The following is a 16,377-nucleotide window of genomic DNA, read 5'->3' on the forward strand; positions in this document are numbered from 1 at the left end:
GAGTGTTATCCAACCAATTTTTGATGATTTCCAAAAACATTATTTCCATTTTTTTCTAAAGCGCTGAAGAAAGCGAATCACCAGTTTCCAAGCCTATCATGGGTCTTGTATAATCCATTACTAAACCTACAGAATGAAGTAGCAATTATTAAATCACCAATATCGCAACACATGAGACCAACACCAACATAAGCTTAGGACAAACACCAAAACGAAGAGAAACTTCAGATCACACCATGTCTTCAGTCTGAAGACAGATGGCATTACTTTGTGGTACTTTGTGGGTGTGCACACAATTTCCAGGACTTGCAAGTCAGAGTAGCCATAATACCGTGTACCATTGATTCAAAGACATTTTCTCTTATTTTAACATCTCTGAAATCTTCAAATGAATCATGCTGTAGTGTTTCTTTTTTAGTGGTACATAAGGCAATGGTGTGACTTTCAAAGTCACCTTAGATTCACTGAAAGATGACAATATTAATATTAGCTAACATATAACTATGTACCAAACACTGCATGTGGATTATTTCATTTAATACTCATAAACTCTAAAGTGGCTCCAACTATTTCCCACCCTCTTTTTTTTTTTTTTTTTTTTTTTAAGCTGAGAAAACTTAGAGATGAGGTCACTCATCTAAAGGCACAGGCTGGCTCCAGCCCAGCTCCTAACCACCCTACCTGGCTGGCTCCATAGAGGAAAGAACTGCCGATGAGAGCGCCAACCATTCCTTGGAACATGGGTTCAAAGCTCAGCCATGAGCGCCCTCCCTCCATTTTTTAAGCCTGTTTATAAGCCCCCCTCCCTGTTTTTTAGGAAAATGGCAAAGAAAATGCAGGGCTCCAAGTATCACAATGGATATTATTTCAAAGACTTTATTATAAAGAAGGATTGGTAATTGCCTTATAAAAAATTATTTTCTTGCATAAAGAACAATTTTTTTCCTTTCTATTCATCCTGAATTCAATGAACAAATAATTAACATGCATTTTTCCCCTCTCAAAAAATACCCTATCATCTCTAGGGAAATGACATAAGAATTTCTAGAATCTGTACCTGAATTTTGTTTAAGTCTTCGTACTTGAAATAGTCCCAAATAACACAACAATCCAGAAACATTCTATAACATAAATCAATAACATTTGTTGGGGTAAGTTTACATATAAAGCTACCATTCCTAACTCTTAGCAAAAATATTTGGCACCTTTACAGAAATACATCTTTTGCTTCACACAAAGAAGGCATACTTATTTTTCAGAAGTTCATTAAATGGTAGCTTTCTCATCCGCATGTTCAGCATACACAAAGCCAGAATTATACATTTTTTTAATGGTATCATCTAGTTAGTTGTTGGTTGCCTTCCCAGCATCCATTTTTCTGTTCCCTCAAAATGTCCCAGTCCTGTATGCTGGGTAGGACGAACACCATTACTAGATTCCAAGATGGATCCTAACTGCCCACCCGGCACATCCCATCAACCTTACCACAGTGGTTGGTTCAGAGATGGATACATGACCCAAATCAGGCCAACCCAACAAGAGGATTCAACTCCAGGACTTCTACTCCAGCAAAGAACTATTGGAAAAGTGGACTTTTAACATTTCTGCTGGTTAAAGCCAGAAGGAAATCACTATGGGAGCATCTAGAGCCATCTTTTGATCACGAGAGAAAGAGACAGCCAAGAATGGTTCTGAGGTCACAGCACTGAGAACCAAAGAGAAACTGGGTCCTTGTCATACAGTGAAACTACTTTTGGACTTTTCAGTTAACTTACTGAATAAAATGCTTTCTATTGAACCAGTTTAAGCTAGGGTTTAAACCACTTACATCTGAAAGCATCTTGTTTTTAAAAACTAATAAAAAAACCCTCAATGTCATGAAGTGTGGTATTGTAAATACATGGCAGAAATAAAAACGTGAAACTGGCTGAACAAAGGAGGCAGGGTAAAATTCAGTGAACACCCTACCTGGTCAACGATGTCACTTACTAAGATGGTGTGGACTAGGATCAGAGCGCCTTGGGGAATGGCTGTCGTGGAAGGGGGTGGGGATAAAATCATGAGCTATCCAGAGACAACTGGCTGCTCCTGTGCAAGAGAATGTAATGCGCGCTCTGAACCATAAAGACTATCTATTTCCCCTTCTCGGTTCTTTCAAATAGTAGTCTTCAGTTTGGTCTCCTGATCTCCCTCCGTGGTTGTACACAGTTCAACTTGCCAGTGTCCATCCCTAAATCATCCGACCATGAGAAGCTCCACGACCCTGACAAAGACACCCGGCCATCTTCACCAATGCTCCTGGAGCTGAAGCTAGAGGCAGTGAACACCGAAGCAGACGGTGATGGAGCCGTCCTAGCCAAGAGAAAGGACAATGTGAACAAATCTCTTTCCAGCTCCCCTTTAGAAGAAGCGAAAATGAGGGCTTTTGTAGTTAATCTTTTAACATCTTGGAAATCGAGAAATAGCTGATGCTGTAGCAGGATGGTTTTGGATGCAAGTCACATTCAAATCGAAAAGGGCACAAGGCAGCTGTCCAAACAAGAGATGCTCGCAGCTTGAACTAAGAGAGAGGCAAGGGGCATAGAGAGAAGACATGCTCCAGATGAACCATGGCTGCAGAAACGAGAGGGCTTGAGGAGTTAGATACAAAGGATATGACAACATGTCTTGGTTTGGGGTTTGAGCAACTGAGTGGATTTAATGAAGCGAGCAAGACTGGGGACAGGAAGGTTTCTGGGGAGGAGAAAATCAGGAAGACTGGGACATGTAAAGCTGAAGGTGTCTACTAGGTGTGTGTGGGAACAAGAACGTCACCTTTCCAATCTTGCACAATCAAGGAGGAAAAAAAAGGCTACCTTACAAAAAAAAAAACAAACAAACAAACAGAAAACACCTTACCTAATGTTGTGAGTTTGTGGATTATCCTCACTGAAGCCTAAGGAGAGTTAAATCAACATCCCATGAGAACATGTAGGCCTTCTCCTGCATAGGATTATTGATTATTGTAAAGTATATGAATTTATTATAGTTAGATTAAGTGTGTTTCTGAGTATTTCCGTAACTGCACATGATATGATTATCCATTTAGGACAAGAGGAACTATCCTTTTCTGTCCTGTAAAATGTGTTTTTAAAGAGTAAAACAAGTTGCATGCTATCTTTTTTAACCTAGAAATAAAAACACTACAAAACAAAACAAAACAAAACACACAACGCTCTTGGGGCTTGGTTTGACAGCTTGGCTCAAGTGAGGAAATATACTTGAGAACTCTTTGGAAATGAAGAAACGCAGACAGAGAAGGCATTGCTATTATTGACATGTACGAGCAAGCATCAAGCAAATCTCAAATCTATCATTTGTAGGTAATATATGTAGAGATACAATTCAGTAAAATTTAGACTTTTTATCCCAAAGATCTAGGAGAACTATAAGGCAATAAATGACAGGTGGTTACAACCTTTTCTACTTTTATCGAGTCAGTTAGTTCTTCTTTAGGCACAGCTAAAATTAATAAGCAAGCCCATAAAAAGTTTAAAGCAAATATTGATCATAAATATTTAGGGAAAATACCAAGTTATTGATGCTGGTTTATGCAAGTTAGCATTTTTGTCCCCACTTTAGGGATGAGGTTATTTTCTGAAAATAGGTCAGAGGTAACCCCAAATGATATTCCAAATAAATGATATAAACCAGCACTGTTATTTAGAACCAAGACCCCAATCTTTCAAAGGGCTCACTATAGAAAGTAGATCTCAGGGGCACCCAGCTGGCCAGTCGGAGGGGATGTAACTCTTGATCTCAGGGTCATGAGTTTGAGCCCCACGTGGTGTGTGGAGATTATTTGAAATTAAAATCTTAAAAAAAGAAAAAGGTAAATTTTTAAAGAGGGAGAAAGAAAGAGAAAGAAAAGAAAAGAAAAGAAAACCAAAAAGAAAAGAAGAACGAAAAAAGATTGATTTCGGGACCAGATTTCTCAATCTGGAAAAAATTTGGGCTTACTTAGTTTCATGCGGGAACAATTTGTGTGTGAGTGTGTGTGTGTTTGTGTGTGTGTTTAAGTATCAGAATAAACATATTCTCTGGGAAAAAAGTTTGTTCAGATCTACAAAGTATGCAGAGTATTTTTCACTCTCCAGAACCCAGGAATCTTCCTGTGAAGAAATACATATAAGCATGGCTATATGCCTTTAGACACTATTTTAGCCTTTTAAAATATATTTGACACAATTATTTTGAATTTTCAGAACACCTGCATTTGAAAACAATTTCAACCAATGTACTAGTTGCCCTAAGAGATTGTTAAGAGCTGTAGATTCTTTTTTGTTTTCAACATTTTTAATTGTTGAAAAGCAATCTATTCTCAAGAGGAAAGAGGGGAGAGATCAAACAGTACAAAAGGAATACAGTGAAAACATGTCCCTCTCACCCAGATAGATCCTCAGGCCCTGGTTCTCCCCCAGGGACAATCACAATCAGTATTTTCAGCAGTACCCTTGCAGTGATACCCTATACAAATAGGTCAATAAATTTCCCCTTTTATTTTTTACTTATTACTCAAATAGTATTACAACATTCACTCCTCTGAATCTCTTTCCCCCACACAATAATGTGCCTTAGAAAGTGCTTTGTATCAGAATCTTATAAGCACAATCTTATTCTGTTAAACAGCTACACATCCTTGGGTATATAACATAATTGATTTAACTAGTGCTCTATTAATGGCACATTTAGGTTGTTTTCTCTCCTAGTCTCAAACAATGCTGCAATGATTTTGCATAGATGTTTTTTTAACTTATTTACTTATTCATTTTTAAGTGATCTCTATACCCAATGTGGGGCTCAAACTCGTGACCCCAAGATCAAGAGTCTCATGCTCTTCTGAGCCAGCCAGGCGCCCCTTGCATATATCTGTAAGAAAAATTCCTGGAGGCAAAATTGGTCAATCAAAGGCATAGACATTTATTATCTGATAGTACCAAGCTGCTGTCCTTACTCTATTGTATCAATTTACATTCTCAGCCAACAATGGAAAAGAGCTTCCGCTTTTCCACACCTTTGTCATCATAACATATTTTCAAACTCTTTGGTCTCTGCCAATCTGCTTAGTGAAAAACTGTTTCACTCCCAGTTTCAACTGGTATTTTGTTTGGTATGTAGGGCTGGGTATCTTTTCCCATGTTTGAAACCCATTCTCTGTCTTTTCTGAAGTGTTTGTATTCTTTGCAAATAGGTTATTGGCCTTTTTCTAATTGATTTTGAAAGCTCTTTATATATTAAAGAAGCTAGACTTTCATTTTCATATAGACTGCAAATTATTTTTCCTAGTTTGTCTCTGCATATCAACTTCTATCCATTTTTTTTCTCACGGAGAAATTTTCTATCCAACTACTTAAGTCTTTTTAATTGCTTATAATTGTTTATCAGCTGATTCTTTTGGACTTCTAAAACAAATAATAGCAATTTTGCTTTCTGCTTTCTCTAGTTAATAACAATTTTGACAGAGCACATCCCTGTATTGTTCCCGATTTTAATGGGAATGCTTCCAAGGTTTCACAATTAAAGATGAGGCTGGCTTTGGCAACTAATGCTATTTCTCCAGGGAACTTTCTGAATGCATAGAGAATTTAACAATTTGTTCTTGAGTATTACTTTTCATGTTTATCAATAGGTTTTATAGATTTTCTTCAGTGTCAAAGCATACCATTAGTGTTAGCACTGACATAATTATTTGGGAATAAGAGATAACAGGAATATGGCCCTCTATTTACACCAGGCTACCCTATAAATAACCCATAACTACGCATCAAAATATTTAATCTGCATCAAGTCCTTGTGCAACATGCAAAGGCAGGTATCTTGCATCACAGACAGGCAAACGGAGTCTAAAAGATTGTAATTCCACCCACCCCCTTTCTTCACTTCTGTGAGTTAAAAATCAAATTCAGACCTTCTGACTCCCCGAGTCAGTGTTTAAGCCACAAGAAAGTACCGTGCGTGGCCTTTAGAGAACCTAGCGAATGCCCAACGTACAAAGAAAAACGCAGGCCGCTGTCTACATCCCGCAGTCTCACAACGTTCTCTTCCAGACTCCTGAAAGCAACCTCCAAGTTGGACTCGGGAGCTGAAAACATCTGAAATGCATCACCCAGCAGCCGGCAAAATAGGTTCATGCTCAGTGATACACGATGTTGCTGACATTCCTCAGCCAATTAGAATTCCTTTCAGCTGCAATGGAGGTGAACACAGCTGGAATGAGACTGGGGCGCGTCACCAGGCGCATTGATTGTACATTATTTAAGCCTTGTTTTAAAACAATAAAAGAGCTCCCCCCACTTTAATCCGGAAGCATGGAAACAACATTCCACTTAGTTCAAATATCCAAATGGATTACATTGCATCTATAGACACAACAGTAATTCTAACATTTTAAAAAGAAGATATTTCCAGTCCACATGGCTAGGTGCTTTTGTGTGTGTGTGTGTGTGTGTGTGTGTGTGTGTGTGTGTGTGTGTGTGTGTTTTCAACAGAGCTTTCCAGCTCATCTTTAAGTAGCATGCCTTAGGGACGTGGTCAGCTAGAATGCGGTGGATGACAAGCCAATTTAAATTAGGGGTTGTCTCTCAATAACATTCACTTACAGAACAACAAGCAAACCAGTCACTTAGGTTGTTCAGTGACAAAAATAAAATAAATAAATAAATAAATAACCACATATTTTTAATTCTCTACTGGTTTAAAAATATTTAACCTCTAAAACGGTTTGAAATTACAACAATTTGATCCAAGTAAGAATCCTAAAAGTTAGGGTTTCTCAACCAGAGAATCAGAGCACTGCCAGGATACTAAATTATTTCATCTATTTCCGAAGGTTTTTGAACTTCCCTTTTGCTCTTGGCACTCAATAAAATGCACAATTCAGCTACTTTAACTTTTAACCAGTGTCCACAAACATGTTACAAAACAGCCCGTTTAGTTAAGTGGATCATTGAGCTGATGTTGAAATATTATGGGTCAGTCTTTTTTTTTTAATTCATGAGGAAATACTTCTTCCCAAGTGACTCAGCCCCCAGAACCTCCCCTTACACACAGCACAACATGCTAGAACCCGACAAATTCGACCAAACAGAGAAAATGAAAATTTGGGGACTAGAAGGAAAAACTCAAAGTTCAGACACCACTTTTATGGTTGCAGAAATAGGAGTTGTGAACTGAAATAATTAGACTTGAAGTCAAAAATTCTAGTTGGATATCACTACAATTACTATCGAGCTATAGACAGAAATAAAGTGTACAAGGTATTTCGTCTCTCAGGTCAGTTAGGGGGTCAAGAAGTTTTAAAAAACGGATTTGGGGGGGGGGAAGGTTTTTCTTAAGACCTCTCCAATGTGGTCAAATCACAAATACAACCTATATTTGGCAGAATGTGATTCCTTTTCAAGTAAAACTGAAGCTTAAGTTTTGCAATAGTTACTTGAGGTAGCACATCCCACACCCTTAACCAGCATTAATCCAGCCAAAGAAGTGCCTTCACAGTACCTTCATAAACCTGAGGCTGAGCCCGAGGAAAACTCAGAAGCAGCTCAGGGCTAAACACTGATGACTTATGCCAGCTTATCCCGGTTTCGTCGTTAAAAACCAAAGTGTTGCCTGCCTTACATAAGCGAGGTTCTCTGCTGCCATAAACCAATAAAGGGAACTCTCTTAACAGCCTTCTTAACCTTTAAGAGAAACAGAACTATTTCAAATCAATTAGACCACCTGTTATTGATCAATTACAGTTATTAACAGTTATTACTACAACTGTTTCTCTCCAAGTCGCATCATCTGGACGCCAAACCCCAAGTCGGCCTTACTTTCCATGTGCTACAACTTTAAAAATAGCCTCCATTTCCATATGCTATCAAGGAAGGCCTCTTCCCCTCTCTCTACTTGGAATTAGAATTTTTCTCTTTGCAACACGCAGTCACGCTTCAAAAGATATAAAAACACAAGGAAGTCTGAGAGTGTTTCAAGGCCTAAATACCCAAAAAAGTTTAGGCATTTGCTATTTCAACTAACTGGTTAACATTGGAATAAAATTTAATTTGCTTGAAGAGCACTGTGGAACCCTTAGAGCCCAAAATTCCATTCTTTTACCCAAAGTGGCCTAAATAATGTATCTGGGATTCATTTGTGTACCACATAAGAAACAAAAGTTTTTGCAAATCCTGCTTGAACTTAAAACGGTTTCCGAAGTGTTTGATTTGCCAGTGAACTCTAAATGTCTGCAAGATAATGTTAAGATCACTTTGATTTTGCACATATTATGCCCCAAACCTACTGAAACTATTTAAAAACTATTTTCCTGTTAAAACATCACAAAGACATTCATTAAAGTTAAATTCTTTTAAATATAAAGACTCAAATATTCTTCTACTACATAGGCCAGGCTTCCAAAGCAGCTCCATATATCACTCAATAGTTTTCAAAAGCTGAAAGGGCTCCAGAGGAAGAAAAAAAATATATCATAATCAATACACAAAATTAATGCTTAGCATAAATCAAACATAAGAGCTGTGTTTTAACACAAATTTCTGAATATCAGCATTGAGATTTAATAACACAAAGCATAAGTACCCAACATAATTTAGAATAAGTAGGTAGCCAAATGGAGAATCAAAGATGTTAGAATAAAGTTGAAATCTCGGGGCATCTGGGTGGCTCAGTCAGTAAAGCGGTTGGACTCTTGACTTTGGCTCAGGTCACAATCTCATGGCTCGTGAGTTCGAGCTCAGCTGTTAGCGCAGAGCCTGCTTGGGATTCTCTCTCTCTGTCCCTTCCCTGCTCACTCTCTAAATCTCTCTCTCCAAATAAATAAACACTTAAATAAAATTTTTTAGTTGAAATCTCATTTTATATGATGAAACTGAGACCCCAAAAGGTCACATAATTGGTTCCATATCATGCAGTTTAGGATAGAGCTGAACAAAATCAAGTCTTTTTTTTCCTAAGCAGGCTTCACGTCTACCACGGAGCCCAATGTGGGGCTTGAACTCACGACCCTGAAATCAAGACCCAAGTTGAGATCCAGAGTGAGACACTGAACCCACTGAACCGACCCAGGTGCCCCTCAAGTCTCTTAATTCTAAATCCAATCCTCTCTTCATCACCAAATACAACTGTGGACCCCAAAGTTCTAAATGCTCTTTTATAACTCCCATGCCATCAGATGTCGCCTTGAATTATGCTCTGTGTGATATTACTGACTGGTTAGAATGTCCCTCATTTTTAAAAAATATTTTTTTCAAATATCACAGGTAGAAATAAACTCTGAAACCTGTAACAAAAGCATACAACTTTTACAAGATGGCTATCCAACAGGCCAGAAGTGAAGGGAGTTCAAACTGCCCCTGAAAGCTTGAAGAGGAGGCCAAAACCACCCCCTCTTCAACAAAATATCTGGTTCCAACGTTACAACATAAATGAACTTTCAACAGACAACTGCACGTGGGTCTACAATGACCACTCAACTCTCCATCCTGTTGCGGGGATGACCACACTCACAGATCATCTCAGACCGCCAATAACATCACCAGGGGTGAAGGGAAAAGGTGCTTTGGAAACAACACTCTTTACCTGATCCTTCAATATCAAATGCCATCCAAAACTCTCCAAAGCATTTCTACATCTGTGGCACCTAAATTTCTGAATCCAAAAATAATTTGGGAGGACAAACCAAGTCCCCCCCACCCCCTTCACACGGGAAAGGCCCAGACCTGCCAATTAGGCTTGATTAATATATATATTACACCTGACACACTCTCATTAGAACCTATTCCTTCTGAAACATTAATCATATTTCTACCAAAACTCATGAAGTCAGTTACTTCTGCTCTTAACAAAATGAAACCAATCTGATGTCAATTACAGTTTACACTGTAAATGAGAATCAAATTAAAGTTGTCAGTAATTAAAGTTTTACAAGCATCACAAAGTCAAAAACATGGCTTTCATGTAACCATAAAAATAACAATGTTATACATTGTATCTCCATAGTGAGAAGTGTTTCCTACAAGTCCTGGAATAAAGGATGATGTTTCCCCAGAAGTAAAGATCCCTGGAATATATGGCTGTCACTCCACAAAACCAGGGTCTGGATTTGGGTCCAAATCATCTGATCTGAACATATCATCTCATCATAACCTAATGTGACATCTTTATACAAAAATAAAAATTATAACTCTTCTCTCGAAACAAACAAAAAATCATGCAACAACTATGTACCTTCAAAGGAAACTTTAGTTTTTAAACAATCACCCATTGTTGTTTTCATGGATTATTACCGACGAATTAGTGTTACGCATCTGCGATAAAGTGTCCAAAATGCTCATTCTGTCTGTGAAAGGATCTGACCAGACTCTGACTTCGGAATCCTCACCACACGGGCCACCGAACAGAAAAATCCAGGGGAAAGCCCCCGTCAGGAATTAGCCTGAACTTTTTATTTCCTTTCCAGGGCTGGAAACATTCGAGTTCGGAAAGTCCCGCAGCAGAACCGCATCTGCAGCCCTACAATCCCGCCTCAGGTGTGAATTTGAGCTGGGAGGCGCGGCCGCAGCGCCCTAAGCCCTGAGGACACCGAGAAGGGGCGGGCGAGGGCGCAGACCGGCCCGGGATCTCCGGGGCCCGCTAGCGAGGGGCGCCTCCCCCAGACAGCTCGCGTCCACACTCCTCCAAACCCGCGCGTCGCCGGCCCGCAGAGCCTCGCGCTCACCCTGGAAGGTGGCACTACAGGGGCTCCTAGGAGACGCGGGCATTTCATTGAAAAGACTCAACGGGAGCGAATCAAGGAGCCTGCGTTAGTGCAGCTGCCAGAGCCTCCAGTGGGGGGCGGGGCGGGGGTCCCTCAGCGCCTCGGCAGGGCTCAAGGATGCTGGGGGAGGAGGGGGGGGGGCGGTGACGGCAAAGTGCATTGCAGAGAAGGAAAGAATTGAAGAAGCACGGTCAGGAGTAGATAGTGGCCTGGCCTGAGGGAGAAAGGAAGTGGAGCAGACCGAAGAGGTCTGGACCAGCGGGGAAGTGAGGAGAACAGGACGGGGAGAAGCCACGAGATAGGACTGAGGAATTCGAGGCTGAAGGAAAGGGTGGAGGCAGCGAGACAGAAGCAAGGGGGCGGGGCCGGGAGATAAGCAAGGGAGGGACTAGGTAGAAAATGAGGGGCGGGGCTTAGGGGGAAAGTGAGGGAGCCCGGCCAAGGGAGAATAAAGGGGCGGGGCCGGGAGGGGAGAAGCCGGGGGGCAGGTGGGGGGGTGGTAGCGGGAGGAAGGTACAGAGTGTGGGGGAGGGGGTGAGAGCCGGGGGCAGGAGGCAGAAGCTAGGGGGCACGTCCGAGGGCAGACAGGGGAGCGGGAGACGACGGGAAGGTGGTGAGAAGCGAGGGGCGGGACCGAGAGCAAGGGGCGGGGCCTGGAGGGAAAAGCGAGGAGGCAGGTAAGGGGAGAGGGAAGAAAGCGAGGGGTAGGAAAGGGGGGGGGGGAGATGAGGAGTAGGGGCGGGGCCACGAGGGGGAGAACGGAGGGGACAAGGCGGGGATGAGGGAGGGGGGCGACCGGGGTGGAGGGGTGAAAGCAGGAGGGGAGAAGCGAAGGGGCAGGTGGGGGAAGGAGGAGGAAAGCGAGAGGGCCGCGGGGGGGAATCGGGGTGAGAAGCGAGGGGGCGGGGCCGGGAGCAGCGAGGGGGCGGGGCCGGGAGCGAGGAGCGAGGGGCACTCGCCGAGGGGGGTGACGAGGTCCTGGGACAACGGCCGGCGTGGGGGAGGGCCACTCCACCGGGGCGCTCTGCGGGAAATTCCGGGGCTGCTGGGGGGCCGTGCGGGGCGCCAGGGGGCGTCGGGAGAGTGGGGGGGGGGCGGGTGGGCCTCCCACCGGCCGTACCTGTCAGACGGATCTTGATGCTGGAGCCGTTCCTGCGCGTCCCGGGGTTCGACATCTCCCGCCAACGATCGGGCAGCCGCGGATCCAGCGCCGCCGCCCCCCGGCCCGGCCCGGCCCGGCCCCGCCGCCGCCGCCTCAAGGTTACGGCTCCGGGCTGGGCGCCGGGGTCCGAGCCGGGACACAAACTCCGCGGCCCAGGCGTCCGGGCGGCGGGAGGACGGTCGAGCCGGGGGATCCGCGCTCGACCCGGCGCCCCCGACCCTCGCTCGCTCCCAGCCGAGCCCAGTCCGGAGCCGCCTCCGCCGCCACCACCACCACCTCCTCAGAGCCGGACGCCCGCCGCCCTCGCCGCTTCCGCCGCCGCCGCCGCCGCCTCCCGGAGCCGCGCGCGCTCCCGCCGCCGTGCCGGCCCGGCCCTGCGCGCGCCCGCGCCGTGCGCCCCCGCGCCTGCGTGCGTGCGCGCGCCCGCGGACACGCCGGGGCGGGGCGCGCTGCGGGGCTACGTTGCCGGCCCAGCCTCGGGCGCGCGGACTCTGGGAGCCGGGGCCCCCGGCTTCCCGCGTCTTCCCGCTGGGAGATGAGCGAAGGCGTTCGGGACTTGGGAGTCGAGCGCGCCTTGGAGGCCCGCGGAAAGAGGAACGGGGTCCGCCTGGGCCCGCGAACCGTTACCCTCGGTCTTCGCCACGTTCTGCGAGGGAACGGGTTTGCAGATGCGGACAGAATGGATTTTCCAGGTCTGTGTCTCAAGCCTCGGGGCCCCCGATAGCTATTGAAAAGAGGATTACGTGAAACCGTGGCCTGTCACTACACCAAGCACCTTGCGCAAATAGTCATGCAACACTTTTTTTTTTGAGCAAAGGGCTTTTATTTTTTTTTTTTACATTTTTATTTTGTTTTGTGTGTTTTATTTTTTTTTTAATTTTTTTTTTATTTTTTAATATATGAAATTTACTGTCAAATTGGTTTCCATACAACACCCAGTGCTCATCCCAAAAAGCAAAGGGCTTTTAAATAATGCACTTTCAACGGAGAGATTTCTCAAAGACACAGTCCCCTAGGTGTGTTCTGTGCAACTAGTGCGCTCTATTGACCCATGACAAAGTCTCCAGAATCGCAGGAAGTGCCATTTATGGCCACGGTAAACAAGATGGGAGAGAAGGATAAAGTTGAGAGGTAGATGTTTGTGATTATCCAATCTGCATACAATTCAACCCAACACAAAGGCAGCTTTACAGCCTACCTTCCGCTAACACTTCCCCCTATCAGACTTGCACAGTAGGACTAAAAGCTAACATTTCCCCTCCTCCCGAGTGGCAGGGTAGAACTAAATCTCGTTAGGCTTTCTCCAACAAACTCCTCTCTTTGTTAACCTGTAATGGAGAGGAAATACTATGTTAATAGAGAGGAAAAGCTGGGCGTGTTTACCAAATTTGTTTTTGACCAACTACCTAATTCTTTGAAAGCCTCTATTTGGTTTGTGTCTTAAGGAAACCAGGCTCTGAGCCATTGCAGCCAGGGAATTTTCCTGGAGTCACAGTCTTCAGACTAGAGCCCTTTTTCTAGCGCCCCTTGACATGCCCCCCTGCCTCAGGCTGAGCCCAGTGAGAGGGGAGTGTGTGCTGGGCTGGATTCAAAGCTGCTTCTTGAGCCTCAGTCATTCAAATAAAAAGACAGGCCTAGATCATTTCTATGGCCCACTTGCAGCTCAAACGTTCAATAATTCTAGCGAAATATCCAAGAATACAAGCAACAGAGCAGTAGTCCCAGAATCTAGCAGTTTCTCTGTAGGCGACTGTCACTATGAGTGAGTCCCTGGGGTCTGAATAAATCCTTTTAGAGTCTCTAATCCTCACCTCCAAGTGATCTCCATTCTTTTTTCAGTCCACCCCAGTATCTCACCCTTCTTTTCATTCCCACATTCAAGAAGTCCCTTCTTTCTCAACCAAGCTAAACCTCTCTCTCTCTCTCTCTCTCTCTCTCTCTGCTTACCTGAGTGGTGGCCCCTGTTCTGATCCCCAACTATTCCTGCCCTAAAATCTTTCCATTTCTTAACCTTCCTGTTTTCTCACCTGCCTAGATGTCTGGGCCTTCCTTTTCCTGATCATTTGTTTCCTCAACACCTGAGGCAGAAGGTCACTTCTGGAGGTTATTGAAAGGCATTTCATTTACTCATTAACAAGTAATTGCTGTTGTCATTTAACCAGCTACACCTAATGGTGTCTTTCAACACAGCCTGCACTAGTAAGACTTTCCTAACTGGAAGCTAATGTATTATTCATCAGCAAACACCAGCCACCTACTATGTGGTTAGGGACAAGGAATACAAAATAAATAAGTCAGAGCTGTAGCATTTCAGAGGCTCAGTGGACTGGATGAAACAGACAGGAGCAGCTGACAAGGACACAGTGACAGAGGTGTGTACCGAGGGCTAGAACATAGATTACAGGACCGTTCTGCCTGGGAGGAGGGAGATGGGAAGATCACAGAAGAGTCCCAGAATACCTTGATCTAGGACCTAAACACAGTGTTCAAGTTCGTCGGGCAAAGACATTGTAGGCGGAGGGGCTGACACAGAGGCATGAAAATAAATGTTTTCTCCAACCGGTCATGGCACAAGGACAGAGACACAGCTGCCCTATCTTCTGTCCTCACACCTGACTCTATTAAAAGCTGACAAAGATGATAAAAGGTATTGGCCCATGTCAAATTCAACAGCCACAATTTTGGGCTAGGCCTGTGGGCCAGCCCTTATATTGAACTTCAGGTACCTTGATTTCCTTTGATCGTGTATCAAATTTGTCAAAAATACTATCTTCTAAAGACATCGGGAACAAATAGATGGGAAATGCTTAACAATTCTGCTGAGACAGAGATGAAATTTGGTGAGTGTCTTCAAGGATCCTCTTTGCAATGCCTTTACAAACGAGCAGTTTTGACCCTGCTTTCTTTGTAGGATTTGGCAGCTCATTTTATTTCTCCCAAATGTATCACTCGCCTTTGTCAGTGTTATTGGGCATTTGAAACGCTTTCCAGCGGGGGAGGAAAAAAAAAGTCTCTCTTTGGATCCAACGATGCAGTAGTTCTTAACCTGTCTTTGGAGTCCCAAACCTTTTCAGGGAATCTGGTGGAAATAATGGATCCTTTCCCCCAAATTCATGTGTGCAACTCTGCACCAAATTTTACATCCAATTTCAATGGTTCATGCATGATCTCCTGAAACCAATTTGTGGGCCCTGCAAGGTCCCACAGCCCCTAGATTAAGAACTCCTAAAGGAAATGATCAAGCAAATCACACTGGGAATACCCCATTTATGGGTGTTGAGGAGCCAATACAGGGGTAGCCCCTTTTGAAGGCAGCGGGTATTCTTGCTAAAAAGTTTTAATTTCTCTGGAATAAGTGCCCTAGAGCTGTGGCCCACACACACCCACACTCTACCCTGGCTCCACCATGTTACCATTTGGTGCCAGAGCGGGTTCATTAAATTTGCCAAGCCTCACTTTGCTCATCTGTACAATGGAGATAATAATGCCTCTCACCCACAGTTATTGTGAGGTTTAAATTGGAGGTAGATTTAACAGTCTACTAGAGCAGACACGTGGTAAATGGTAGTTCTGATTAGTACAGGTAAAATACATATGCTAATCTTTCCCCCAAACTTGCTAGTACTATCACCCTAGGGAAATTAGGGATATTATGCAAAGGATCCCTGGCGGCTATACCAAATACCCCTTGAGAGCATACTGCTATACCTGAGCTGGTGCCTCTGTGGCAAGTGGCTAGATCAGACCAGCCTTTAAGGTCTTGGTGTTGTGTTTTTTCTTAACACTTATTTCTGAAAGAGAGAGACGGAGCACAAGTGGGGGAGGGGCAGAGAGAGAGGGGGAGACACAGAATCTGAAGCAGGCTCCAGGCTCTGAGTTGTCAGCACAGAGCCCGATGTGGGGCTTGAACCCATGAACTGTGAGATCATGACCTGAGTTGAAGTCAGATGCTTAACCAACTGAGCCACCCAGGTGCTCCTAAGGTCTTTTCTATATCTAGGATCTAGGCCCCTTTTGCTTTTCACCCAAACATTAAGTTTTTAAAACAATCAGATATACAAAATTTATGATTAATTAGCACATTTATTCTTTTATGCAGTTTCTCTGCATAAAAAGGAGAAGTCTTTAGGATCTTCCTCTAAATTACACCCTAAGCTTAATATTACCAATATGCAGGGTAATATCGTTGGCAGGGTTTATTATCATTGGTAGGGTCTTTTTTTTAATACAACTGTTTATTAAAAAAATGTTTGAGATCACTGTAAATTGACACGCAGTTGTAAGAAATAATATAGAGAGATCTCTTGTGTACTGTGCCCAGTTTCCCCAATTGTAACATTTTACAAAACTGTAATATAATATCACAACCAGGATATTGACATTGATACAATCCATTAATACTCAGATTTTCCCAGTTTTACCT

General features: G+C 43.6%; 1 protein-coding gene across 2 annotated transcripts in view; it reads right to left on the minus strand.

The window, feature by feature from the left end:
• The window catches only part of SMURF1 (SMAD specific E3 ubiquitin protein ligase 1), a 106,527-nt gene extending 94,275 nt beyond the window's left edge, over nt 1-12,252 (minus strand). Inside the window, exon 1 of one of the 2 annotated variants that reach the window (XM_042970844.1) lies at nt 11,913-12,252. In XM_042970844.1, the coding sequence (XP_042826778.1) occupies nt 11,913-11,967 (55 nt within the window). In that variant the 5' untranslated portion in view covers nt 11,968-12,252. Of the gene's footprint in view, nt 1-10,753; nt 10,812-11,912 lie in introns of those variants that run through there. The other variant, XM_042970845.1, reaches the window with a different exon arrangement.
• Nucleotides 12,253-16,377: the final 4,125 nt, after the last annotated feature.

This window comes from Panthera tigris, chromosome E3, assembly GCF_018350195.1.
Source record: "Panthera tigris isolate Pti1 chromosome E3, P.tigris_Pti1_mat1.1, whole genome shotgun sequence".
In the NCBI taxonomy this organism is placed as follows: Eukaryota; Metazoa; Chordata; class Mammalia; order Carnivora; family Felidae; genus Panthera; species Panthera tigris.